This window comes from Nyctibius grandis, chromosome 1, assembly GCF_013368605.1.
Source record: "Nyctibius grandis isolate bNycGra1 chromosome 1, bNycGra1.pri, whole genome shotgun sequence".
Taxonomy (NCBI): Eukaryota; Metazoa; Chordata; class Aves; order Nyctibiiformes; family Nyctibiidae; genus Nyctibius; species Nyctibius grandis.
Genome location: NC_090658.1, coordinates 24,258,920 through 24,286,652, shown reverse-complemented (window position 1 = coordinate 24,286,652; position 27,733 = coordinate 24,258,920). Strand labels below are relative to the sequence as shown.

Sequence of the window (27,733 nt, the reverse complement as noted above, 5' to 3'; positions counted from 1 at the left end):
TGATGGTTAATCTTCTGTCAGTCGTATGTAGGCTGGATTATGTGTTATCTTTCTATGCTGCTAGGGAATCATGTTACAGTAAATATTTTTTTTTTAAAAGGTGACAACTCTGTATTATATTTGGAGACTTTAATGATTTGCTGTAATGATTTATGGAATTTACCTCCAAAATATTCCCTCTGCTCTTGTATAACTTAATTTTTATACTGGTTTCTTCTACAATTTCATCAGGATTATTATATTAAGATGCTCTTCAAAATAGTAGAGTAGATGAGAAATAACTTATTGACGTAGGACTGTACCTCAGTTACCTTAGCTACCAGTCTTTGGTCTGATCTTGGGCATGTAGCAGCACATCCCCGTGTCTTAGTTTTCTTCTCTGAAAATTGAGATAATGATAGTGATCTTACGGTGCTTTTTGATTTGCAGATGAAAGCACTGTATAGGAGAGAGATATTATTTAATTTTTTCTTTTTCAAATTGTGGCTTTGACAGCCCTGAATGTTGTGTCAAACCCCTTGTGAAAATAAAAGCCCAACACCATTCAGCTTGGCCAAATGGTTAACTATCAGCAGAGGAAAATTGATTTTATCTGGGTCAAAATACAGTAGATGTTTATAACTTCAGTGTTATCTGAAGCTACATGCAATGAATTTTGAAGTGTCTTAGCACCTTGCTAGCAAGACCTTTATTAAACATATTTTGAATGTGTTTAAACCAAGGCTAAAGTAATTCTAGAGTCTTGTTATAACATGGAAAAATCTCAGTCCTTGTTGGTTGGTGAAACCATGTCATAACCTGTTTTGTATAAAACTGTCTTTAAACTGTGCTTGAGCAACAGCTGGTGGTTTCTCCTGTGAGCAGTAGATGATGTTTAATTAGCCTTACAGTCATCTACATTACAATCAAATCAAAGAATGCAGTTGCAACACATTCCCAATTTGTATTGTAAATGTGACCCTAACTGTGTTCCTAAAATCTCTGTCATGTGCTACAGCTGGGTACACTGACCTGACTGTAATGTAAGCAGAAACTTAGTGCACTAGCAGAAATTCCCATTCCTAAAATCATATTTGTTCTTTATAAATTGATACTTTTTAATGTTTGAAGCTTACCACGAGGAAAAAAAAAAAAAAGGTTTACTTCTCTAGTATTCTGTGCTCTCATTAATTATTCCATTTAATAGTGCTTCTCAAAATCATCTCTTAGAAAAGGAATTTGGATTACACAATCTTGGAAAACAAACCTGTTGCCACCAAGCATGAGCTAACATGTTATAGTACTCTATGGCTTATCACAAGTAAGCCAGCACCCAGTTTTGTAGACCAGAAAAAGTCTTGGTTGACTATCTGTGCAAATAAACTATGCTGTGTTGAATATTCTAGTTGGCTTAGAGTTGTATTCTGCCTGAGGACTTACTTAATACCTGTGCCTCTTCTCAGATCTTCAGTGAGAGTTGTAAAATGAAAAACTTTTTAGTGTTTGTGAGTAAAGTAATGAACTTTTGATTTCATGGTTGTAAGAACTCAGAAAGGGATTTAGATGAGGAATATACCTTTCTATGCAACTGTTACTGCTGTCCAAGCTAGAACAGTCTGATGACAGAATGAATAACATTTTTCCAGTTTTCATGGATTGTCAATTTGGGTACTTTTAAATGTATCATTTAGCATGGTCATTAGGTCTTCAGATTTCTGAAAACAGTGGTCTCCTGAGCAAAAAAATTCACCAGCCTTTAACAGAAGATAATTTAGCAGCATGCCTAGAAGTCAGTGTACACCACTGATTTGTAGGTATTTTAGTGGCTGCTCACTTCTGATAATCATAACCTCTGTGTGTCTCAGCATGGATTTAAGTGTCTGACTGTGGGCACCCAGCTGAAAATATTTTGTTGCCACTTAGAGATAAATGGTTTCTTGAGAAAGCAAAGAGCTAATGTTATAATCTAAAATGTGGTTGTGGGACTGTCACAAACTTGTATAACCTGAAATGAGCCATTAATGTTTGCTTATCTCTGTGAAATGGGTGTAAGACCATGCTTGGATATGAGAATACTGTGAAACTCTGAATTTTAAGACTTTCTGAAATTAACAGTGAAGTGCACTGTTAAAGAATAAAACCTCAGCTAGATGTACCGCAGCTTTTTGAAGTCTGTATATTGTTTCTAAAAGAGCCAGGATTCTCACTTTTGGTCAAAATTAACAGGAAACTTGCTCTGAGACAGAGCAATTTGGGAATGCTGAGAGGTATATATAAATATTATTTTCTATGCTGTCATTGCATGATACACTAGATACCCTGGCAAGATTTAAATCACACACACAAACATTTTCCTGGAAAGAATTAATACAAAAATGGTATGAGAAATACCAATAAAACTGTTGGAATTTAGACTTGGAAGAGGTGAGGAGATCAAGTGATAACCGAAGTCATTAAGATGCAGAATGCAGTTGTTTTCTCCTTGCATATTTATTTATTCTGTTGGATCATTTCAGTTAGTGGTTCATAAACTATGGCTGTTTGAGATGGGTTTCCCACTGCAATTGGTTGGGTGACTGAAAACTCACTCTAGAACTTGCCTGTAAAAGTGACAGAAGTAACATTGAGGTGGTTAAAATGCGTGTAAGATAAGGAGGCATACTTGTGTCTTATCTGTTTAACCTTTTAACAGAGAAACACTGGGAGATTTTAGAGACAGCATTAAGATAGGTAGAGGCTAATAAGTGATTTGATTAGTTTGTCATGAATGGTGTGGTGTAGGTGATGTTCTTAATTATTTCACTGACTGCTAAAAGATTTGACCAGTAGGTGAACACAATAAGAAGCAAGTATGGCTTCTCAGATAATACATAAAAGTTATCTATATAAAACCTTACATATGTATAAATATATATGTATATAATAAATATATATAGGTCATAACAAAAGATAAAGTATGAGCTCAAGGCTTTAATTTAGGTAGTTCATAGGAATGGGATGTTAAATTGGAGATTAGGCACAGCAAGGGCAGCCATGATAAATGATCAAGAACTTAGAACAGGAGGTCAACAAAGAGGCAAAACTCAGACTTTTGAAGGCAGTCATGCAGGTGATGGCCACAAACCACTCTGAGAGTTAGCCTTTGAGGAAAAGAGAAATTTAAAAGTAGTTAAAAAAAAAAAATAAAGGAGTTAAAGGTGATAGAGGGAGGAAAATTACCAAATGTAAACCAAAGAAAAAACAGATCTAGAAAGCCCTAACAAGAAAAAGAGGTAATATAACTTACTAGCAGGCATTTTCTACATGCCCCATTTAAAAAAAAAGCTGGTGGTAAAGATGGAAAGAGGCAGAAATGGCTATGAAAGGTGTATGCTTTTCAGTTTATCTGTAGTGCACTGTCTTTGTTTAGCCCACACCCAGGGCTAAACAATAACAGTTTTTCCTCTCACCCAATGTCCCTTCCCCAGCCAAGGAAGGGAATTGGGAAAAGCAGGGAGACTCATGGGTTTAAAGTTAAACAGATTTAATAAAATAAACCAACAACAATACAAAACACACAAAATTATACTTAGCTACAGAGTTGCAGCAACTTGCTCTAGGAATAGCAATCATTAGGAATGAGAAAGAGAGAGAAGACAAGAGCAAAAAGAGCCCTCCCTACCCCCCTCCAAGCTTTGCTTTTTGTAGTGAACTTGATGTCAATGATATAGAATACACCTGTGGGCCAGCCTGGGTCAGCTGCCCTTGATCACCATGGCTGGCCACAAACTGAAACAAAATCTAACAGAAACTTTCTTCTATAATTTTTATCCCATGAAACCAGGACATGCACTTATGTCTTAACCACTTTTCTCTCTCTCGCTTGAACAGAATGACACTCAAAGTAGATGTACCTGTGTATGGTTAAGAGTACAATCCTAACAAAAATGGGAGCCAAGGAGATGCAAGCTATGGACCCATGAAAGTCAGAGAGGAGTGAGCCATGAAGGAAATACGTTCCCGTCTTATCAAATGCCCCTTGAAACCTGGTAACTCCTTGCCCATAAGATATAGCGGTATTTGATAGTATCATGAATGTATTTTTTGGTGTTAATATCTGTAATGTGAAATATTTGTTTGGTATTGCCATTTCTAGCTGGCAGCAGAACTATAAAGAGCAGGAATTTACCATTAAGAAAAAAAAAAAAAGACCTCCAATCGTATTTACAGTTCAGTAACTGGTAATTTGAAGCCACAGTCCTGTCCACTCTCTTCTGCATATCCCTGTTCCATCTGTCGAGCTGGGTCAGGCATTTATCTGACCCCACAGTGCAGCAGTTTGGAGACGCAAGTTGTATGCAAACTGATGTTACCAGAAAGGTCTTTGCCTAGTCTAATACCCCTTACCAGTTTAACTATTTCATCTGACAGTTCAGATCAGCACCAAAGTTATCATAAAGGAGCAATGGCAGTGTGCAGGTGGGGGACAGGAGGGAGGGTGGGAATGTGGCAACATTGCCTCGAGGTGTTTTAAACTCCCATGGAGCGGCACCCATGGGTTCCTGTCCAGCACCTGCATGTGATTCACCGTGTCACCTTAGACAATCCAGGTAACTTCAGTCACTTTTTCAGTACTAGGAAGCTTACCCACTGGTGTTTAGTAGGCTATACTAGACAATGTGATCACCAAACAATAGAGCAGCTGCAGGTATTTTATCCACTAATAGGTTCATCTATTTGACCCTAGCAATGGTGTCAACATGAGCACTTCAGTAGTGGTTTCCCTTAGTAGGTAAGAAATACTGTAATACTCACTACAGAAATGCCCCGTTTCCTTTGGGAACAAAGTTGTAGTTTATAATTTGTGATTTGCTGTGGTCTCTGATTTTGTTAATGAACTGTAAAAAAGATTGTGCAGGTCATTTAAACCTTTTTTAAGAGCATAAGACTAGACAGTTCAGAAATCTAAGGTGTAAGGTTCTTCGTGCATCCTAATGGCGCCCTCCTTTACATTCATTCTGTTCACTAAACAAGATATGGGTTCTGTGGACATGCAATTGTATGAAGGATAGGAAATCTAAGGGTATATAAGCAATCAAACATAGTATTTTACAACAGTAACTCACTGGGCTTTATTAGTGCAGACTTAACCTGGCAACTCCAGTACTAACACCTAAACTGCCACCTTCTCAGTTACCTACTCACATTGGCAGAGATGGAGAATTTTGTTTTCCAGAGGCAAGAAGCATCATTTAGTACAGGGTGGATGTTAGGTGAGGCTAAGGGAAATGATGCAGCTTGTTTCTCTTTCACCCCCAGCCTGGCAGAGCTTCTGCCTGTCTAGTGCCTCGACAGGGAAGCTGGGAAGCTAGAACCACGTCAGAAGCAGAATGCCTGGCCCTTTTCTCTTTTTCTCTGGGTGAACAGGATTGCTCCAGCCCTTCAGGTTCACTTTGATGTGTGTACATATGTGTGTATATCTAGATAGATGAAATAGGCTTTACCTGACAGATTCCAAATCTGGCAAGGAAGAACATGAGGGAAAAGCTCTATCTGATTTCTGGTCCTTGTAGTGTCCAAGCAGGGTGGGATTTTCTCGTCAGAAGCTCTTTCCCTTTTTTCCCCTTATGGTTTTGTTCCATCGTGTGCTCTGACATAAGCTGCAGTAATATGAATCCAACCTTTAGTGGTTTTTGTATTCTACCTACTGTTCTGGCCCTTTACCAAAAATTATCATAAGGAATGCAGGTGAGAAAACGTAAATGGTGATTTTTAACATTGTGTAAGAACTGAATGGAATTTCAAGGGCAAAGAAAAGCCACTTCACAAGGCTGAGGTAGTTTTCTCTGCTCAAAATCATGGGGTGCTCCAAATCATGGAATTTTGAGAGCCTCTTAGAAAAACCTCAAGAATTCTAGCCAGGAGAGAGTAATAAAAATAATTACAAGTGTTGGGCAAACTGATGGTTGCTATTAACACCCATTATAACTTGTTATTATTTGTTCATAGTATTTGACCTTATTCTTGTATCTTATACTTCAATCTTACACTTACTAATATTTTTGCATCTTATATTTACTTCTGATACCCAATATATATAATACCTATGAAGCTACTGTGCAAAATAATGTTGATATGGAAAAAGAAAAAGCAAGTTTCTGTACTCTTCATGAGTCCTTTTATCTTTCATGATAATTAGTTAATTGCTGCAATAGTCAAGTAAAGGATGCCAAATATGAAAGGATTCATTTGTAATTCATTATCAACAGAAACCCAGTACAAATCTGACCATTCTTAGAAACAGGCTTCAGAACAAGTGTTCTCTCATATTTAAGTTTACAACAGCGGTCAGGTTTTTTTTTTAGCCTCAGCTATCCAGGCATTCATCAGACTCCAACTTAAAAGCTCTGCGCACACCAGCTGATTTTCATTTTTCATCCCTTGTAAGAACCCCAAAGGCTGCCTCTACTCATTTTTCCCCTTCTGAAAAAGTATGCCACTGGTCTTGAAAGTTAAAGGTGGTTCACTGAAGCCTTCCCTGAGGGATTCATCATGATGCAGTAGTTTAAAAGCTGGTGCTCCCTGTCTATCAGTGGTGACACTATAGCATCCACAGTAACTGAAAGCTCTTTCAACTTCTGCAGTTTATTAGGATACAATTGATTAAGTAACATTTGTTACTGTCAAATGAGAAACACTGAATATAACATGTAATGTGTATTTACTTCTTACAGAACATTTGCCCCTTGTCCACCAAGTGGGGGATCCCCTTCAGTTCAGACTGGCCCTCGGCTTTCATGAATTATTTGCCAGTACTATGTTAGGGGTTTCCCATTCTTCCACTAGTTCCTGCTCCTCTGCTGTTCTGTGCTGTCCCCTCAGTAATGCCTGCATAGTCATCTCTAGGGGTGCATGAAGTTAATCACAGAATTTTCTAGCTGCTTTTTTTTTAATTGTCATTTGTTAAGAGGTATTTATGATGGGTCAGTTCCACCAATTTGATGGCTTGTTGTTTTGTTCTGGGTCTATGTCCTGGTTTTGCGGGGATAAAATTTCTAGAATCAATTTTCTGTTACATTTTGTTTCAGTTTGTGGCCAGCTGTGAGATGGTGATTAAGGCCATTAGCAGTGAAAGCCAGGGCAGCTGACCCAGGCTGGCCCACAGGTATATTCTATAACGTTAACATCAGGTTCACTATAAATGGGAAAGCTGCTGGGGAGGGGGGGCCTCTTTGCTCTGCTTTCTTCTCTCAACAGTTGTGGTCCCTGGAGGGACTCAGCACCACTCTATAGGCTGAATATAACTTTGTGTCTTTTGTATTAGTATCGATATTGGTTTTCTTATTTTATTAAATCTGTTTAAATTTCAGCCCATGAGTCTCCCTCCTTTCTCCAATTCCCTTTCTTAGCTGGGGGGTGATTGAACAACTGGTTATTGTTTAGCTCTGGCTGCTGGCTAAACAGAGACAGTCTAGTTGGGAGATTTTTGTAACAATGTGCTAGTGAGTTTGTTACACGGTGTTTATGTATAATTAGAGCTCTTGTGAACTGATTGGTGAGCTGTTTAACTTACCAAGGAAGACGTGTTTAACTCAATTTCCGAAATATGATTAAAAGAACAGTGCTTGAGTAAATATTCTCAGAATGATTATGAGAGGCAAGACATTTAATTAGGTGGAATAATAAGCAGATCAGTAATTCCCAGATTCTGATGGAAAACACCATTTTGTCTCAAACCCGCACCACCCCCCCCTCAGCTCGGGGGGAGGGCAGCGAGGGGCATACCAGAGGAAGCCTTTAGAAACCGGTCATGGGCACCCAAGGAAGTTCAGAGAAGCTTTGAAATCCTTAAGCCTTTGCTGTTGCCATTTGCATTCAGTGATCGGTGCTAGAAAACGTGGGGTTTTTTTGTTTTTGTTTTTTTTTACACTTTATGTTTCTCTTTTAGGGTAGAAAATATGCACTATGGGGCTGAATTGCCTTCCCCTCCCTCAAAAACCACCAATCCCCAGGAGCGGTTTGGGCAGAACTGAATGCTAAACCATTTCGTGATCCTCCTGTAGAACTTTCCAGGTGAATGGGTTCCCATCGGGACAGGTTCCTGTTCTTGTTCAAAACTCGGGTTCTCTGTGCGATCAGGAAAGTGATTTTGGATACAAGGTCTGACGCTGCTGTTACACCCCCGCCACCTGCTGCCCTTCTGGCCGCGCTTTCCTCACAGCCCTGCCGTACCGCAGGGCTCTCCCGGTGGTTTGGCTTTGCGGGAGGGCGGTGTTCCCTCCCTTCCCCGGGGCGGCGGTGTTCGGCACGGCCTCGGGGACCAATCACGAGCCGCCTACACCCCGCCCCTGCTCTGCCACCTCCAATGGAGTTTGAATGCTTCCGAACCAGCCAATCACGAAGGCCGGCGACCCGGCGCTGCGCCCTCATTGCTACCGAGGCGAGGTGCACGTGGCGAGCGGCGTCCCGGCGGGACCAATCAGCGCGCTCGGGCGCCCGTTGCCTGAGCGTGCGCAAACGGCCGCTGAGGCGGTGGCAGCTTTGAATTGCGGCGGGGAGCGCGTCCTGTCACGGCATCCCGCTAGTCGCCGCTGGCCGTGAGGGGCTGCGGGAGCCTGCCTGCCTGCCTGCCTGCCTGCCTGCCTGCCTGCCTGCCTGCCTGCCTGCTGGCAGCCGCGGTTTGGGTGACTACCGCTGGACCCCGGGTCGGCGTTTAAGAGTGAGTGAGCGGTCGGGCGGGGGCTCGGGGCGCCTGTCCACCTCTGCGGGGTCGGGGGTGTGGGTGTCAGGCAGCTCCAGGGGGGCGGTGCGCAGTGCCATTCCCCTAGGGTGGGGGTGCGCCTGCATTTGGCGCGGTGTGTCTCCGGGAGGGGCCGGCGTGCCGCCCTCCGTTAGGCGGCAAAGCCGGGCAGCCGCCCCGTGCGCCGAGGGTCAAGCCCAGTGAGGTTCGTGACACCCTGAGCCACCCCCCCCTCCCCAGGACTGGGTGGGCTCTGTCCGTCCGTTGTTGATCTCTAGTTTTAGTTATTATGAGGTAACTTGTCTCTCGTGAGCGATCTCTGAGCTGTGCTGGTGTCTCGAGAAAGTAAGCCCGTGCCAGATCCCCCAAAGGCGAAGTCATTACAATAACAAATAAAATCATATGAGTGTGTCAAGCTTGTAAGTACCATACAGCTGTTTCGGCCCGTAGAGAGCATTCCCAGTGCCCCAAGCTCAGCAGTATTGGCTTGAAAAACTTCTTTAAAGAAAGAAACATTGCTGCCACCTAAAACAAAGCCATGGGTTTTTGCAAGGCTTTCAGGCTAAACATCACTGAAGTACAATGCAGTCCTAAGTGCTAATGACCTTCTGCAATGTGAACATCAAAATAAGATAGAATTGTAGAAGGTCTTCTAGTCCATCCCCCCCGCCCAATCCCGCAGTAAGCAGGGACATCTTCAACTAGACCAGGTTGCTCAGAGCTTTGTCCAATTTCACCTTGAATGTTTCCAGGGATGGGGCATCTACTGCCTCTCTGGGCAACCTGTTTCAGTGTTTCATTGCCCCCATCGTAAAAAATCTCTTCCTTAATGTGAGATGTAGAGAGAAACTTTCTGAAGTACAGCAGTGAAAAGTAATTATAAGAATATAAACCCCGTTCTTGTTAGGAGATTGATTAATGTGAGGTTTTAAAAATCTCATCTTAACTGGACAGAAGTGTGTCAAAATACGACCTAATATTAGAAGTTGCTGCTTGGTGTTTAGGTCAGGAAGCCCGTAACTCAAGGTTGTGAAATCCTACTAAGCTTAAACATGGAATTTATTTAAGAGTGGCTTATTTAATCACTTTCAAGGTCTAATTGTAGTTGTCTCTGTGTTTCAGGAACAGTACTATCCATGTTGCATTAAACAAGAATCCCGTCAATATGAGCTGGGCCATTGAGGAATGGAAAGAAGGCCTCTCTCCCAGAGTCCTTCAGAAGATCCATGAGCTGGAAAGTCAAGTAGACAAGCTTAAAAAGGAGCGTCAACAAAGACAATTCCAGTTAGAGTCTTTGGAGGCAGCTTTGCAAAAACAGAAACAGAAGGTAACATGAGTACTGCGGTCATTTCCCTAAAATAGCATTCTCCATGCCAAACACAGTTATAAAGATTTAATATCTGATTGTTAGGGGATGGGTTTTGCCTTGGGTGTTTCCCACTGACTGACCAAAAAGGTAGTATAGAAGTGCTTATCTTCATCATACTTCATACTCATCATATTCTCCCTTCTGTTTAGTTCTTACTGACTGTGTAGAGAATTCCTGCCTCCTCTCAGTCTTTGGCATTACTGTTCATCTCCAGGTGTTTTATGTTTACTTTGAGGCTTTCTTCCAAGCTTCCCTTTATGATTAGGAGAAAAAAAAAAATACTTTATTGTTATGCCTGTTAAAAATCTTGATAATGACTAGTCCTGTTTTATGTAACAGAGCTGCACAGTTGACAGCCTCTTACTGTTTCACCTTGCCTGCATGCACCTATTTGCCTCATCTTTTACTTAGTTTATGTAGATCTCCAATTTCTCATTGTAGAGATTGTACTTTGGGATTGGTTTTTGGTTTGGGCTGCTTTTTTTTCTTTAGGGCTGTAATTTTACCTTGCCTGGCTTTACCCTGCCAATCCTCTAGCCAGGAAACTAGAGACCCTCTTGGTCAGGGTCCTGCCGTGCTTCAGATCAGAACTCACCCATTTTGTTGAATTCTGTTTTGTAATGTTTGAATACAAATCAGAGGAAGTTTACAAAGGTTGCCTTTTATTCTTTTTATGCTGTTACAGTTTTCTAGCAAAACTTAAGCCTAGTGGTTTTCTTGTAGTTTCTTCCTGTGACTTTCGAGCTACTTATCTCAACCATCCAAAGGTACTGCTTTGCTCCCCAAACAAAAGGAAGAGGTGCAATTGAATAGCTGTGCTTTAAAATTCTCAGAAGCAGCAGCCAATTCTCGGTACTTTTGATTCAAAAGAATAACATTGTGCAAAGGTGTAGCCTGCCCCTCAGAAGCTAGAGGGGAGGAGAAAGACATCTCTGCTGTCAGGCTCTCTTTCCAATTTAAAAGCCGTGACTCTTGATAATCATTGTGCATTCTCTGTTTAGTGAGTCAAGGTATTCTGGTTGCTAAAGTTGATAGGCTGGAAAGAGAAGCGAGACGATCAGTGAAGAATGCAGACTAGTGCGGATTATTAGTATTTAAGGATTGATGAAATTTTGATGAGCTTCTTTCTGGTCAAATAGAAATGAATGTGACTGAGTTGAGTTTTAGGAAATGTGGTTTTGTTCGTGCCCAAGACTACTTAAACAATGTTTATATGTGAGGTTTTCAGTGCTGTCAGGGTTTTGAAATGCTAGGAAGAAAATAACAGTATGTAAACTTTGTGTTATTAAAATAATAATTGCACAGAAGTGTGGAGGTGACTTGAGACATTTTTGAAATGGTCTATATTCCAACTAGGTTGAAAATGAAAAAAATGAAACTGCAACACTAAAAAGAGAGAACCAGAGCTTGATGGAATTGTGTGATGGTCTTGAGAAAGCAAAGCAGAAAATTTCACACGATCTTCAAGTAAAAGAATCTCAAGTCAACATTCAGTCAGGGCAGCTGAATTCCAACAAGAAAGACATTGAAAGACTAGAACAAGAACTGAAAAGGTGAGGACTTGCTGTATGTCTCTAGCCTGTTTACAATGGTTATTTTCTCATGTTTTGCTCATTTAACACATACTGTCTGGTCCTCTAGTTTCTCTTTATCTCATACTTCAGTCACATTTTGTGACCAAAATTTCAAAACATTGGCCCGTTTTTACATATACATGTGCATATATGGAATTCTACAGAAATTTGTGTGCCATTTGAAGCAGTTAGCACCTATAGTTCCTGTTTAATCTGGGGGAAATCTGCAGTGTCGTATGAAAAGGGATCCATCCCATCTGTGAATTTTTTTTTCAACAAAAAGCTATCACAACTGAGAATTCAGTCTGTAAGATCAAGTCTACCAATAAAATATGACAGCTGGAAGAAGGAGGCATGAACATCTGTTGCAGTGGAAGAGGAAGGGACAGGGACAGAGCATAGCCTCACTAAGTTTGCTGATGACATAAAACTGGGAGGAGTGGCTGATACACCTGAAGGCTGAAGTCCTGCACCTAGGCAGGAGTAACCCCATGCACCAGGACAGGTTGGGGGTTGACCTGCTGGAAATCAGCTCTGTGGAGAAGGACCTGGGTGTTCTGGTGGACAAATTCACCATGAGCCAACAATGTGCCCTTGGGGTCAAGAAGGCCAATGGTATCCTGGGGTGCATGAGGAAGAGTGTGGCCAGCAGGTCGAGGGGGGTTATCATCCCCCTCTACACTGCCCTAGCGAGTCCTCACCTGGAGTACTGTGTCCAGTTCAAGAAAGACAAGGTACTACTGGAGAGAGTCCAGTAGAGGGCTACAAAGATGATTAGAGGACTGGAGCATCTCTCTTACAAGGAAAGGCTGAGGGAGCTGGGTCTGTTTAGCCTGGAGAAGAGAAGACTGAGAGGGGATCTTATCAATGCTTACAAATACCTTAGAGATGTGTGGCAAGAGGATGGGGCCAGACTATTCTCAGTGGTGCCCAGGGACAGGACAAAGGGCAAAGGGCACAAACTGCAACATGGGAAGTTCCATCTCAATATGAGGAAAAACATGAGGAACAGGTTGCCCAGGGAGGTTGTGGAGTCTCCTTCTCTGGAGATGTTAAAAACCCACCTGGACATGACCATATGCAACGTGCTCTAGGTGAACCTGCTTTGGCAGGGCATTGGACTAGATGATCTCCAGAGGTCCCTTCCAACCCTAGCCATTTTGTGGTTCTGTGAAGGTGCTAAAAGCAATGGTGCTGTGACTGAATCACTGAATCCAGTTGCTCTGGTAAAGAAATGCCTAATTCAAATGCCTCAACTTGTAAACACTTTTATTACTGAGGCAGTATGTGTGTACTGTCTGTAGAGGTGGAATGCAATTCATACAATAAAAGAATCTTCTGTAATGCAGACACATCTACAATCCTTCATCTGAGGGTGCTATACAAATGGAACAGTTGTCCATAGTGAAGGGAATGTTGTCATCTGTTAAACTTGCTCCCATACTAGAGGCACCTATGTTCTTGAATAAAAGTCTGTCTGAAACTTTGTGTGTGTCAATAAGGCTGAGTATCCTGCAATAAACTGTTGTGCTAATACTAGTCATGCAGCATTACTGTCACAAAGAGGGCTGAGTCTGTGATACCAGGTTTCTTAATGGTTTGGTTTGTGGGTTTTGTGTTTTGTTTTTGTTTTTTTTTTTTTTCCCATGGCCTGAAGTATGTCTTCTTCCTTTAACTTTTGGATGGTATGCCTCATACATGTCCTAAAAGAAGCAAATAAAGAGGAAACTGTGTTGGTCTTTCCATTTTTTTTCCCTCTGTTTCCCCCTCTTTGGGAAAACCTAACGATAGTTGAAGTATTTGGCTGCTATGAGAGGATTCTAAATTTCAACACAACAACTTCTAGCATGTAGAAACACCAGCTTTGCATAAGGAGTTGCTGAGATCTATCAGAGATCCATCTCCCCAGTGAGATTCAACAGAGCTGATAGAACCATACTCATGTTTTCTCTATCTGCTGGCAAATGTTGAGCCAGAGAGACTAAGGATATGTGTTCCATTTACCCATTTCCAAAATTGAGTCCTATTTACTGAATTATCTCCTCCTCATCATATTACTTTGCATAGCTATCCACTACAAAAGATCATTACTACATGTAGCTTAATCTTGGCAATGAGTTTTGGTTTTGTATTTGGTTCTGTTTTGTTTTATGCTGATAACTGATCATATACCCCTTCATAGCAACTGACAATCCACTGGGAGAGGAGTTTTTGGTGTTGTGCTGTAAAAGGGAGGGGAAATGGAAAGGCAAGTTGTGGAGTCACTACTGTGATGAGCTGCAGCCTGGAACCATTGCCTTATCAACCTGTGCTCCCTGGGCAGGATGAAAGTTGCTGTATAACCTCCAAGCTACTTACCTGGTTTCATTGGATGAACTTGTAACTCTTTGTGCTCACAAAAAATCACTGGAATGGGTAGTCTGCTGTGGTGTTTCGGGTAGCAGTGTAAATGGTACACACAAAAAATACACTGTTGGATGGAGGGTATTCCCTTCCATTTTCGTGAGGTATGCATAGGTTTCCTCAAAGTGCACAGTATCAGAACATGGAATGAAGGTAGCATGTTTCTTACCATAAAGATGCATAATGAAGAGTTTTATATTATCAGTGTTTACAGCGATTTGGGTGTGTTTAGCTGGACTACAGCTTCATACAGTGAGATCTTAAGCAGTTCTAACTGATTTTCATTTACTTTGGGTTTGTTTGCTTGGTTTTGACTCCTATGTAATTGTTTAATTATGTTAAAACTCTATATAAAATAAATTCTTCATATTCCTGTGCTATAGTATCTAAAAATTTTCAGTGGATGTATCTTGACTTGATCTTCAAAATAAGTTCTTAGATTCATATAATTTGTTTGTGTATTTCAGGCTCTTAAAAACAGATAACTAACCTTTTGGTTTCCATTATTAATTTCTGCTGCTGCTTCTTTCTAAACAGATACAAATGTGAGCTTGAGAGAAGTCAGCAAACATCGACTGCAGGAGACACATCATTCAGTGGCACTCCACAGAAAAGTTTTACTGCTTCTTTAACACCAGTTCAAAGTCATAAAGGTAAATGAATTTTTCTTCATCTAGCACAGACAGTTAACTGCCAGTTTTCTTGGAAGGTGGAGGAGTATTTTGAACATTACACTTGTACTGAGTTGCCTAGTCCCTATTATATAGCTTATTATGAGAGTGTCTAATTCATAGCACCATAGGTTCCAAGTTTAAAAATTATTAGTGCGGATTGAACACCTATTGCACATTACATGTTTTCAGCAGTACGTTGATGGGCATGGAATAGTAATAGGAATACCCATCAACTGACTGCAGAATTTTTTGAATGCTTGTTCCTAGTGTCAGCTCTTCCCTTCATGTAGTGAAGAGCAAATTTCCTCCTTTGTGTACCACGGGTACTTTAACTAAAGTTCAGTCAACAGTCATATGTGTTATTTCTTTAAAAAAATATTTTTTATTTTTTTGTGCATTATAATCTGCACAATTTATGCACTGTATCCACTTTAAAGCATCACTTCTATCTTCAAATTAGTGACATCAAACAGATTTAAAATATTTGAGTGAACTGGAAAAGCGAAAGGAAGTTTCCTTAACTGGAGAACTGTTATGTAGACAGAGACCCTTATGCTGTCTACGCTGAAAAACTTTGATGTGTTCAATATTACGCATGCTGTTTACTTCTTTCTTTGCTGTGAACAAATGTTCTGTGAGTTTGGCATCTCAGTCTTACTCCAGTGGGAAATCTGAGATACTTTCTTGCAGTCTTGTTCCTTTTTATTTCTTTATACATATCTGAAAAGGGGTACAGCAGTGGCAATGTCAAGCATTCCACTAAGTGTGGCACTCCTGAAATGGGGATTAGATTAAAATGATTTAAATAACTGTATTTAAAATGGTATTGCTGAGGAGGTTTTTTCCTTTGAAAACTGTAGTCTTAAATTCTTTAAGGTCATAGAATATCTCAAGTTGGAAGGGACCTATAAGGATCATCGAGTCCAACTCCCTGCTCCTCACAGGACTACCTAAAACTAAATCATATCACTACAAGCGTCATCCAGACGCTCCTTGAACTCTGACAGGGTTGGTGCCATGATCGCTTCCCTGGGGAGCCTGTTCCAGTGACTGACCACCCTCTCAGTGAAGAACCTTTTCCTAATGTCCAATCTGAACTTCCCCTGATGCAGCTTCATTCCATTTCCTTCTGTCCTATTGCTGGTCACCAGGGAGGGGAGATCAGCACCTCCCCCTCTGCTGCCCCCCTTGAGGAAGTTGTAGACTGTGATGAGGTCACCCCTCAGCCTTCTCTTCTCCAGGCTGAACAAGCCAAGTGACCTCAGCTGCTCCTTGTAAGTCTTGCCCTTTTACCATCTTGGTTGCTCTCCTCTGGACACACTGTAATATTTTGATGTCCCTCTTATGTTGAGGCGCCCAAAACTGCACGCAGTACTGGAGGTGGGGCCACACCAGTGCAGTGTAGAGTGGGACAATCGCCTATCTCAACTGCTCCCTAGAATGCTACAAAGCATTCTAGTTCTAGAATGTTCTTGAGAGTGTTGTAGAATTATACACGAATTCAAGAAAAGGGAAGCAAGACTTTTGTTTTGGACTAGTATGCTCCTCTTAGAGTTTCAGTGGAAGAATCCTAAATAAATTCTTTGTCCAATTCGTGTTGCGTTTGAAAGGAACTCGAGGAAAAGATCCAGCCTTATTTTCTGGTCATTACTTAGTAATATTAATACTATTGGGCTGCTGGTGGGAGAAGTTTAAAAAAAAAGTATATGATCTATGTGTATGTGTATCTATAATGCAACACATCTGTTATATATATTTTTTAAAAAATGTATATATGTTATATATATACACATTTTTTTAGAGAGAGAGGTATTAAAAAAAAAATTCTGGCATTGGATCCTTACTTTTAACAGTTGTGTTTTCATTCTAATGTCAATTAGAATTCTAATGTCAAGTTCCAGATATCCCACCAGTGTACTTTTGAGGTCCTAAATTACTGAACATATTGTAAATACAGTAGTTTCTTCCTAATGATCTGACACTTCTGATAGCTGTTCATTTTTATCATTCCTATGATAGCAATGGGCTAGAAAAGATTACCTATGTACTAAGTTAGCTTATGAAGTAGTATTCATCATGTCTTTGTAGATGCTAAGTTTGAAGAATTAGAAGAAAAATACAAGAAAGAAGTACAAGAAAGAAAAAGGCTAGAATTAGAACTGAGAACCATGCAGGCTAAGGTAAGTATCTCTTGAGAATGCTACATGTGATATCTAAGAAAGCAACTACTGAGTGAACTTGGAAAATGGAGCGGAAAACTAGTGGAATATATTCTGCATCACTTAAAGTATAATTAAAAAAAAAAAAGGAATTAATGTGTGGTACTGCCATTCATAAGTAATATTGGAGAATCCAGAAAAGCCAGCATAATTGAATAGCCAAGGAAAGAAGGGCATTAAAAATGAGAACACATCCTTCATGAACTGGAAGTCTCCTGCAAGCAAGGACAAGAGAAAACAGTGTCAGTTTTGCCAAATTAAATATGATAGAATAATAAAATAGCCTTGAAAAGGTTATGAGAAATAACTTGCCTAGCAAATAAAAACTAGTAAATTTTTCAAATACATAAGGAGTAGGAACTGTATTGTGGAATCTCTGAGGCCAATGGATGACTAAGATGTGAAAGCCCTCAAAAGAAAAAGGGCCATTGCAGAAAAGCTGAAATAATTTTTTATTTGATATTTACTGTCTGAATGCTTAAAAAGTTTTCTATATCAGAATCTGTCTTTATTGGGGTTGAATCTGTGGCATAGCCTCAAAAGTCAAAAGTAGACTTAAAATAGATTGATAAAATTAATAGTAATAAAAAAAAAAATCACCAGATACAGATAATATTTACCCATTAATTGATATGGGCACTGCAGTGTGGGACTGCTGAATCACTGTGATGTGCAACTTATTTCATCCTTCTCTTGACAGTGGAAGGTGACAAGGATGATGCCATTTTTTAAAAAAAGCTTACAGTGCTGATTCCTAGAAATGTAGTTTAGTCAGGCAAACTTTTTCTCCTGGGCAAATTGTTAGAAACTTAAAGCAATATGTTTATTGATGCATATGTAGATATGGTGTATGGAGAAAAGATCAACCATTTATTTGTAAAGGGAAATCATGCCTCACACATTTTTCAGAGTTTTTGTTTTTTTAAGAATAAATCAGAGAATATGTGAGTTAAGTGTGACTCAGTATGATGTCGTTGGATATCCACAAAACTCTGAAAAAAGAAACAATTTAGATAAAGGGGAGTCCTTCTTGTGAATTTAAAGGTAAAGATTGAGGGCTAGGAATTAAATGGTCAGTTTTTACAGCTGGGGAATGATCAACAGTGGTGCCTGAAAGGATTGGTAAAGAAAGAGAACTGTGCTATTCAGTATATTCATCAATGATCTGAAAAAGAGTTGAATAATATGGCTGAAGACTGCACAGTGTTTTGTAATACTAAATAGTTGCAATAATTAAGATAAGTAAAATTCAGTGTAAAAAAAAAAAAAAAAAGTGAAGTAATGCATCTGGAAAACATAATCTAAAGAATGCATACCCGGTACATTCAGGCTCCAAATTTAATGAAATGATTCCAGGAAGCAATTCAGTAATTATTGTGACTAGTTCTCTGAAAGCTTCAATATTGTGTTCAGCAATGATGAAAAAGAATTTTTTAGGAAAAGAATGAAGAACTAATGAGAAAATATTCTTTGCTCATGTATAGCCAAATGGCTCTCACATCTTGAGTAATCCTTGCAAATTCTATTCATCTAATCTCCAAACAGATATGGTAGAACTGGGTGGTACAAAAGTGAGTGAAGATCAAGAGAGGAAACAGGGAATGATCGTTTTCCTGTTTTTCATAAGGCATAATTACAGTACCAGCTCTGCAGACTCAGAACAAAAACTATTTCATTACATTGTACTGTGTTAAATGGCAGAACTCTTTGTCACAGAGTATTGTAAAAAGGCCAAAATGCAAACAGATCCAAAAGAGAAAGTACATGTAAAGTATTTCAGTAAAAATTATTAATTCCCCTTAATTTCCTGGATTCAAACTTTTGTCTCAAACTCTGCAAATTTAAATGTCATATAAGGGGAAAGATTACTATATGCATGGTTAGGTTTTTCTGCTCTTTTATCTATAAACAAGTTACTTTACAGGATTGGTGACAGTATTCTGGACTATATAGATTTCTAGTCTTAGTATAGCTATTCCTGCATAACAACATATTCTCTGGTTGGACTGAGAAGTCAGACTGCATATTAAGTGGTTTAGGGCTTTAGTTAAAAAAATAAAAATTAAAATGAGAGGCATTTGAAAATCCAGTTAAAAAATACAATGGGGTATTAGTGTTTGAAGGTTTGGTTGGTTTTTTTTTTTTCCCCCACTTAAGAAGGAGAAAAAAACACCTAGCATTTTGGCTCTGTTTAATTTTTCTGTAGGAAGAGGCTGAAAGCTGGTACCTGGCATATTTTATTATTGCAATTTTGAGGTATTCTGCGTGTATAAGTTTAAATAAATAAATCTGGTCTGAATTTACCTGTGTTTTTCCAGAAGAACTAAATGTGGATCAGGTATCAGGTATTGTTAGTCTTGACTTCTGTATTTCTGGCATCTTACCTGTGTCAGCACTTGCCTGTAAAAATGTAGGCTTCGATTTTGAAAAATGTAGGAGGTAAATGATAGGATCTTTCTCGAGAAAGACAAAAATCTGGGTGTTACTTATAAAGATACACAGTTCGAACTACTTTTTTGGAGATCCTGGTTTATGTTTATAAGAAACAGCTATTCCTGGATATTTAGGTTAAAGTTATTTAATCTATGTAGTATAAAAAATAATTAAATGAATCAGTAGTTTTCACTGGTGGATGATGTGGTGTTATAAAAATGTGAAATGACCACAACCTATTATCTACTTACTAATAAATTAATTATTTCATTATATGTTGGATATGGAGCTGTGTAAAGATAGATGCTTTTTTTCCTTGGACACAGAAAATAAATCAACCTCAACCTCAGAGCTCTTTGAGTCACAGGGAGATTGCTCGCCATCAGGCTTCCTCTTCTGTGTTTTCATGGCAACAAGAAAAGACACCATCTAGAAAACAAGAAACACCTGCAAGGGGAAGTTCTACAACATCTCCTTTTCCATGGGAAAAAGAAACAAATTCTAGTATAATATCAGAGAAGACACAGTTCAACAACAGCTTTGCTGAGAATTGTAATTCTTCACTCATGATGCAGCTAAGAGCGCAGAACCAAGGTATATGATATATTTCTTTAAAACCCAGAGTCAGTCTCCTATATGGTTTCATGAAACCATATAGGATAGATGTGTGGATAGAAGAGAGGTATTGAAATTAGTGCTTTAGCGAGGAAAAGAGAAAGATACCTGTTGTTGCCTTTGGCAGCTAGCCCACTTGGCTGCTGGTGTATGTATTTTCAATGATAAATCAGGACATAGAGATTATCCACAAGCTGTGGTATCTTTTATATAAGGGGTGTGAGAGTTAGAAGGGAGGAGTTTGTATTTTTGGGACGGGTAGGGGACATTACATAAAAGGAAAATGGCCTTCTCCAATAATTCTATTGCTCATGGAACAATTCTCTTAAAACCAAGTTAAAAAACTCTTCAGGATTTTATTACATCTCACTGTTAAATTCAATTATATTGCTTCCTTAATTTTGTATGACTCTTGAGATTTATGACTGAGCAATACCTATGTTAAAAATTCATTGATTGAACATGCTTAATGCATAACTGATCTGGTCCATAATGGATGTTACTGGAAGCAGAGAATGAAGCATGATGCCAAAAGTACAAAGAAAAAGCAAAATATGATCTTTATTGCGCATATTGACATAAAGAAATACTCATTCCTGATATCTGATAGTCGGAAGAGAGCAATGGTTTGTTGTGGACTTGATGAACATTTACTTGAGCCTACATTTGGACCAGCCTTTCCACTAACTGTTTCTTGTAGGACTGTTTTACAAGTTCCTGTATTTTCAAAACTGTTTATTCAAATACCTACAGATAAAACTTCAATCTAGGCAGCATTTTCAACTTGGAAGCCATATAAATTCAGCATCAGGAAGACAGTTTTTTTTTAAATAAAAAGAATTACCAGATAATAGTAATTCTGGATAACACTCCCTGTAGCTGACTAACGTTTTCTACTGTAAAATTACGTTGTGATTTTGGGAGGTAAACTCTTACTGATGTATATTGTGACAAGATCACTTGGTTTCACTTTATATGTGTGCTGCTTTGGGACAGGAAAAAGATTAAAATATAAAATACTGTATTTACAGATGCCCAATAGCTGAAAAGCCTCTTTGAAGAAGAGCCTCACAGCTGCCCCAAACAAATGTTTGTAGTGGATATGTTTCCTTTTAAAAAGAAAAAAAAAATTAAAATAGATATGTCAAATGACATTTTTCTGTGTGTTTAAAATAGATATGTCAAATGACATTTTTCTGTGTGTTTAAGAACAGCAACAAAAACAAACAAACAAAAAACAAATGAGCAGAGGAATAAATTCTTTGCCTTTGCAGCATTTGTGCCTGACCTCGCATTTTGCTGTGTTCTCATATGTTATGAAGTGGAAATGATTGATTTAGAGTCAACTATCTTTTGATCTTGATAGTTTTAGTCATTGATGTAGTAGTAGAAGAGAGTTGAAAGCTTTGGGTTTAGCTTGCTGAACATTTTATGGGGTGTCTGCCTGTGTCAGGAACTTGGGTTGTATTAAACATACTAAATGTTTTGGAATGTATACACACTTGGAAATTTGAGTACCTGGAAGACGTACCTTTCAAAGCAGAAAGTATCCTTAATCTTTACTGTTTTTAAAATTCAGAGTTAAATTCCACTGTTAAAGACCTAGAACAACAACTGCAAGCTCAAGAAAAAGTGAAGAAATCCCATATGAATAAACATCAAGAGACTGAACTGCAACTGGACAGAATAAAGCTGGAATTAACAGAAAAGGATAAAGTTCTGAACAAAACCAGAGATAAACTGACACAAATGACAACACAACTTGATCAAGCTACCACACAGGTAAAATGTTGTATCACATATCTTCTGACTGTCCTTACAATTCATTCCCAGTATTAATGCGGGTCAGTTTTCAGCTGTTTGAGTAAGAACCACAATTCTCAGATAAGCTTATTGAGCACTTGCTGAAGATCAAGTTTTGAGGAGTATATATTAGTTTGATATGTATTACCAGTAAAAATGTAAATACTCTTAAGCAGTCGACCATTTTCTGGAAGGTTCTTATACCACTGGAAGAAATATTTTTCATCCTCAGGCAAGATTGACTGGAATTCTGAAAAGTATTTTCTGATTAAGTTACGTAGAGCAACAATGACATCTGGTGGCAAGTTCTGACCTTAAAATACTCTCTGCCATGCACCTTTGGCTGAAAATCAGTATCTGTTGCTTATACTACAGGATGGCATGGTCTTTGGATTGTAAATTACTTGCGTAAAATAAAATCTAGGTAAAAATGCCATGCAAGATGGAGAATGTATGTAGTTTCTAAATGGGATTTCACGACCTAAGGAGTTTGGATTCATAGTATAAAACCACTAGGACAGTACAGTTTTCTTAGTCAAGAATTCACAGAGTATTTAAATACATACAATTAAAAACGTCAAATGATTCAGATTTTTGCTCATAATCACGCGAAGAAGAAGAGAATGCCAGTTTTTAAAATCATTTAATTCAAACTGCAGAAGATAACAAGAAGTGTTTTCTCTTTTTCCTGATTAATCAAGTTGTATTACATTTGCAAAGTCCTTTTTCACAGCATTTGACAAATTTGAAAGTAGTGCACAGATGTCATAGTTCCTTGAATTGTCATATTCCCATCTATCTTTTTACTTTTTTTCTACTGCTTTGATTCATCTACAGGATAGGAAAAAAGACATTTCTGTGTGTATCTTCCCAGGGTATAATAATAGTTATCCATCTTTGTCAGCAAGTTTCTACGTGCTACCGAAGTATATTGGAAAACTGCTGTTTCCCACAACTCCTGTATAGGTCCTTAAAAAATAAACCTTTGCATGTTGAGGGTTAATCTGTCTGCCTTTTGAGAGAGACAGCAACATTCGGCTATTGCTAGCTCCGTGAGGAACTGGTTTAGGGGAAATTTTGGCTGGGAGTAAGGTCAAATCATATTCTTGACACAGTCCATTGACTACATAAAGGTATTGTTATCACAGTGAGGTTGTGGGAAGACAGCTGACCCAACCTAACAGTTCAATTCCTCTGAAAAAGTCTGTCTTTTCATTTATTTGATTCCCCAAATGACCTGATTCAACTTTCTAAATTATTAGGATATTACTGATTTAATTTTGCCTTGTTAATGTTCTATGGGTTTAAGAGAGCTGAATTGTTTTACTAGGGAATCAAAGGGGCGTTAAATCCAGCACAAGGGAAGGGGCAAGGTTCTATAGCTAGGAACATCCCTGGGGAAGGACGAGGAGGAGTAGGACTGACTGGCCCCATTTGAATTGAGGTGCAGCCCATCCTTACGGTACAGCGCAGCATCTTATCCCAGAAGGTTCCTTCAGTCGTGCCATCTGAAGGTTGCTCCTCTCTGTTCTGTTTCTTCTTTCTCACACTGAAATGGGATCTTTGCCTGCCCCCCAGGCTTTGGATGTAGAACTGCATTGAGGTTCTGGATTTTAGTTTCCTGCCTCGTAGCCTGAATTTGATTTTGTATACTTCTCTGCCACTGCTACGATTCACAGACCTTGACCACAGCACCTCCTCTGTGTTATTAAGTATTTTCACATCTTGTGAGATCGCAGCCCTTCTGCAGGCAAGTTTCCATGTGATCTTACAGGAGCTCACGATCCCTGAAGTCTCTGCCTAATAACCAGATATCCCAATAATACTACCTGCTTCTTATTTTCTTATGACATAGAAAGACTATTGTTTAACTAACTCATTAAATAGCCCTTGTTGCTGGAAAAGAAAACAGTCTTATTCACCCTTTGCCATTTTTCTTACCCCCTGTGAAAAAAAATTTGTACATATTCTGCATTAACAGATTGTTTTTGGAATAAAACTGTGGTTTTCTGTTCAGGGAGTTAGGTGGAGATAGCTTCACTCTCTTAGGTAATGTAATATTAACATAATAAGCCGAATTAGATAACAAGCTGGCACTCTTAACAGGGAGGTTAACCTAGAACATAGGCTACTGATTTTTTTTTTAATCAGTTTAAATTGTGAAAAACACTTTTCTGTTCTTGTTAAAGTAGACTAAGATAGTTGCTTCTTTTTTTCCCTGTCAAATCAATGTGCTGAATCACTCTGAAGTTCAGTGGAATACCCAGTTATTTTCAGTCTAAACATGTAGTTGTTTAGCAGTTAGTGGTCATTCTTAGTTCATAGCAACCTGAGGTACTGAAAACACAATCTATTTTTAGTGTCAGATACTGTACATTTCTGTAGACTGTCAAAGACACTGATTTTCTGAAGATTGTGTGTATATGTGTATACATATATATGTGTATATATATATACACACCTAACTACATGTATAAGTATATATATTCTCTCTCTCTATATATATATGTATTATCACTAACATAAGCAAATATGAGTTTAGTACTTTGAATTGCTAAGAATTTATATCGTACCAGCTAAAGTTACGCTGCAGGTTATATGAATGCTAGAACAATTCTAGTAGGTGGAATCAGTCTTTTTATATGAATGCATATAAATCTAAATAAAATGTCGCTTGCATATTTAACACTTGTGATTGATAACTAAATTGTTATAGGTACAAATGATGGAGCAAAAGGTGAAAAGATTGTCAGAAGAACTGAATTGCCAAAGACAAAATGCTGAGAGTACTCGTCAGTCTTTAGAACAGAAAATAAAGGCAAAGGAAAAGGAATATCAACAGGTAAGGCAACAAGAACTTATTAATTTTGACTTCTTGAGGAGATGAAATCACATGGCTTATTTTGGGTATCTGCTTTTCAGTTAATTGCGATCACATTTGATAGAGAGGTAAAAGTTGCAAAGGTAAGCAAAAAACTGAAAACAAACATCCCAATAGAGGGGACAGGCTGTTGGAGAGATGCAGAATTATGATCGTATTCACTAGATAATAGAGAATATGTGCGAGAGACCCAGTTGAGACACAAATCAATGAGAAACCAGTCTTCATTGTTCACAGAATTATGTGTATCTGAGTTCAAACTTAGTAACTGACTCATTTCTTGGAATCTAAGATAATTTTTCATGCATCTTGCACACCAGAAAATAATTTCTTTAGGTTTATATCTCTATTATTCTAATTTTAGTTCATGCTCAGAAGATGGTCAAATAAGGGATTACCGTAAGTGTCATTTGTTTCCTTCGTGCCAGCTCTTGCAGAGAGACAAAGAGCAGCAGTATCCCAGGAACTTTTCTGAGTGAAGTTATGTTTAGCATTAACACTGATTCAGCTTAGGTCTAAACTCTTAGTATTTTTCTTTTTAAGCTTAATAACATACTCAGTGTTAGGAAATCCAAGACACAGATTTGGAAGTGATAGTGCCATTTCAGATGGGCATTTAAGTTTGCTTTGTGGCTTGGGTAAGGGCATTGCCCTGAAGAAGACTGCTGTTGTGTCAAATGTTTAAACTGAAACCTTTTTTCCAAGATATATCCAGAAAGATAAAATGATTGGCAGCAGAATTCTGCTGAAGTGGCCAATGAACACTGCTGCTACCGATGCTCTTGAGTGAATCACAAAGTCTGTTAGTCTAGGTGCTAACCCAGGATCTCAGAGACACTGAACCTTGTCTAGAAGTGGTAAATAAGAAGAACTGTTCTTTGTATTTGAATAGCTGTACCATGAAAAAAACACTGCTGAAAGATTCAAATATAGCAGTCATTGTATTAATCAAAAGATAGGTTGAAGGCCCTTGAACCTTCTGTCATAGTTCCTCCTTACAAACCCATACTGGCTCTGCTATACCTGATGCATGCCCTTGGCCCTCTATTCAGTGGCATCATTTAAGAATATGGTATTTCTGAGATTCTTTCAGAGAAGCAGCACATCATCCTCCACGTGGGTTGTTTGTTGCTACAGCTTGTCTCAATAGCTGGTAGCTTGGATATCAGGCAGTTTAGGTGCCATGCACAGGAACTGCTCCTGTGAAGCAAAATTTATTTTTAGTTAGAAACAAAAACGCCTTCATAAGACTAATATGTAAATCCATATACTGTCATTCTAGGTTGTTCAGCAAGGCCATTAATTGTGAAGAACTCTCTTCTTTTCTGTCATGTTTGTGATCTGTAAGCTCTGTTTTTACGAAGTTTATTTAATGTTCATTTCTTTGCAATATTTGGCTGTCAAGTTCAGTTTAAAGGCTCTGTTTTATACATTCTGGTATCCAAATTTTTGTATGTCTTCATTTAGCCCGCACCCAGGGCTAAACAATAACAGTTTTTCCTCTCACCCAATGTCCCTTCCCCAAGTGAGGAAGGGAATTGGGAAAAGGGGGGAGACTCATAGGTTAAAGTTGAACAGATTTAATAAAATAAAGAAACCAATATCAATGACAACACAAAACACAAAATTACACTTAACTATAGAGTTGCAGCAGGTTGTTCCAAGAACACCAATCGCTGGGAATCAGAAACAGGGAGGCTAGAAGAGAGGAGAGCAAAAAGAGCCCCACTCATCCCCTGCAAGCTTTGCCTTTTGTAGTGAACTTGATGTCAATGATACAGAATACACCTGTGGGCCAGCCTGGGTCAGCTGCCCTTGATCACCATGGCTGGCCACAAACTGAAACAAAATCTAACAGAAACTTATTTCTATAAATTTTATCCCATGAAACCAGGACAGTGTAATATTGTGGAAATTCTGATCTGTGCGTTTTCCTCAGGGTGGGATTTTTCCCTTCTGTGAAACCCAGATACTGGTGCTGGTCCTACTGAATTCCATCCTGTAAAGCCTTGCTGATGTGTTCCTTATTACATTTCTGTTTCTAGAAGGCAGGTGAGATCCAGGAATGCATTTCATGAACCTTCAGAAAGGCCTGAGGATCTCCAGGCCTTGTTCTGAGACGGTAATGCAGGCTAGTTTCAGAATTGCACTTGCATCGGGGCATAGTTTCCAATGTTCTTGCTCATATTTTATTTAAATGTTTCCATCCAAGCTTCAAATTGAAAAGGTGAGATTCGTATCACCTTACGTCAGACATCTGAAATCTAGGTGTCAGTCTAAGCTTGTTTCTTAGGCCTCTACTTTACTCTGCAGAGACAGAGGCACCTTCAGAAGGCAGGTTATTCCAGACACCTTAGATGTGGGTCTTCACTCTGGAGCTGGGTGTTTGCCTGCTGGCAAAGGAAGTGATCGTCCCTCTGTACTCGGCACTGGTGAGGCCGCACCTTGAATACTGTGTCCAGTTCTGGGCCCCGCACTTCAAGAAAGATGTTGAGGTGTTGGAGTGAGTCCAGAGGAGGGCGACCAAGCTGGTGAAGGGTCTGGAGGGTCTGACCTATGAGGAACGGCTGAGGGAGATTGGGTTGTTTAGCCTGGAGAAGAGGAGGCTCAGAGGTGACCTTATGGCAGTCTACAACTACCTGAAGGGAGGTTGTAGTGGAGTGGGAGTCAGCCTCTTTTCCCAGGTAACTAGCGATAGGACAAGAGGACATAGCTTCAAGCTTTGCCAGGGGAGGTTCAGGTTGGACATTAGGAAGAATTTCTTCTCAGAAAGGGTTATTAGACATTGGAACGGGCTGCCCAGGGAGGTGGTGGAGTCACCATCTCTGGATGTGTTTAAGAAAAGACTGGACATGGCTCTAACTGCCATGGTCTAGTTGACATGGTGGTGGTTGGACTACGGCAATGGTTGGACTCGATGATCCCAGAGATCTCTTCCAACCTGATTGATTCTGTGATTCAGTGAGCCTCCACTTTTAGCTTAGATGTGCATAACTAATTTTTTTGACATCTAAAACTAGAGGAAGCACTTCTTTTGTTTGTTTTGAGCGTTTGTCTTGTCCTG

General features: G+C 39.2%; 1 protein-coding gene across 1 annotated transcript in view; it reads left to right on the top strand.

Annotated features, from left to right (window-relative positions):
* Nucleotides 1-9,863: 9,863 nt before the first annotated feature.
* Nucleotides 9,864-27,733, top strand: part of CENPF (centromere protein F) — a 45,098-nt gene continuing 27,228 nt past the window's right edge. The window contains 7 exon segments of the mRNA XM_068413460.1: nucleotides 9,864-10,025; nucleotides 11,424-11,620; nucleotides 14,582-14,697; nucleotides 16,807-16,898; nucleotides 19,697-19,964; nucleotides 21,565-21,767; nucleotides 24,505-24,630. Of these exon segments, the coding sequence (XP_068269561.1) occupies nucleotides 9,864-10,025; nucleotides 11,424-11,620; nucleotides 14,582-14,697; nucleotides 16,807-16,898; nucleotides 19,697-19,964; nucleotides 21,565-21,767; nucleotides 24,505-24,630 (1,164 nt within the window).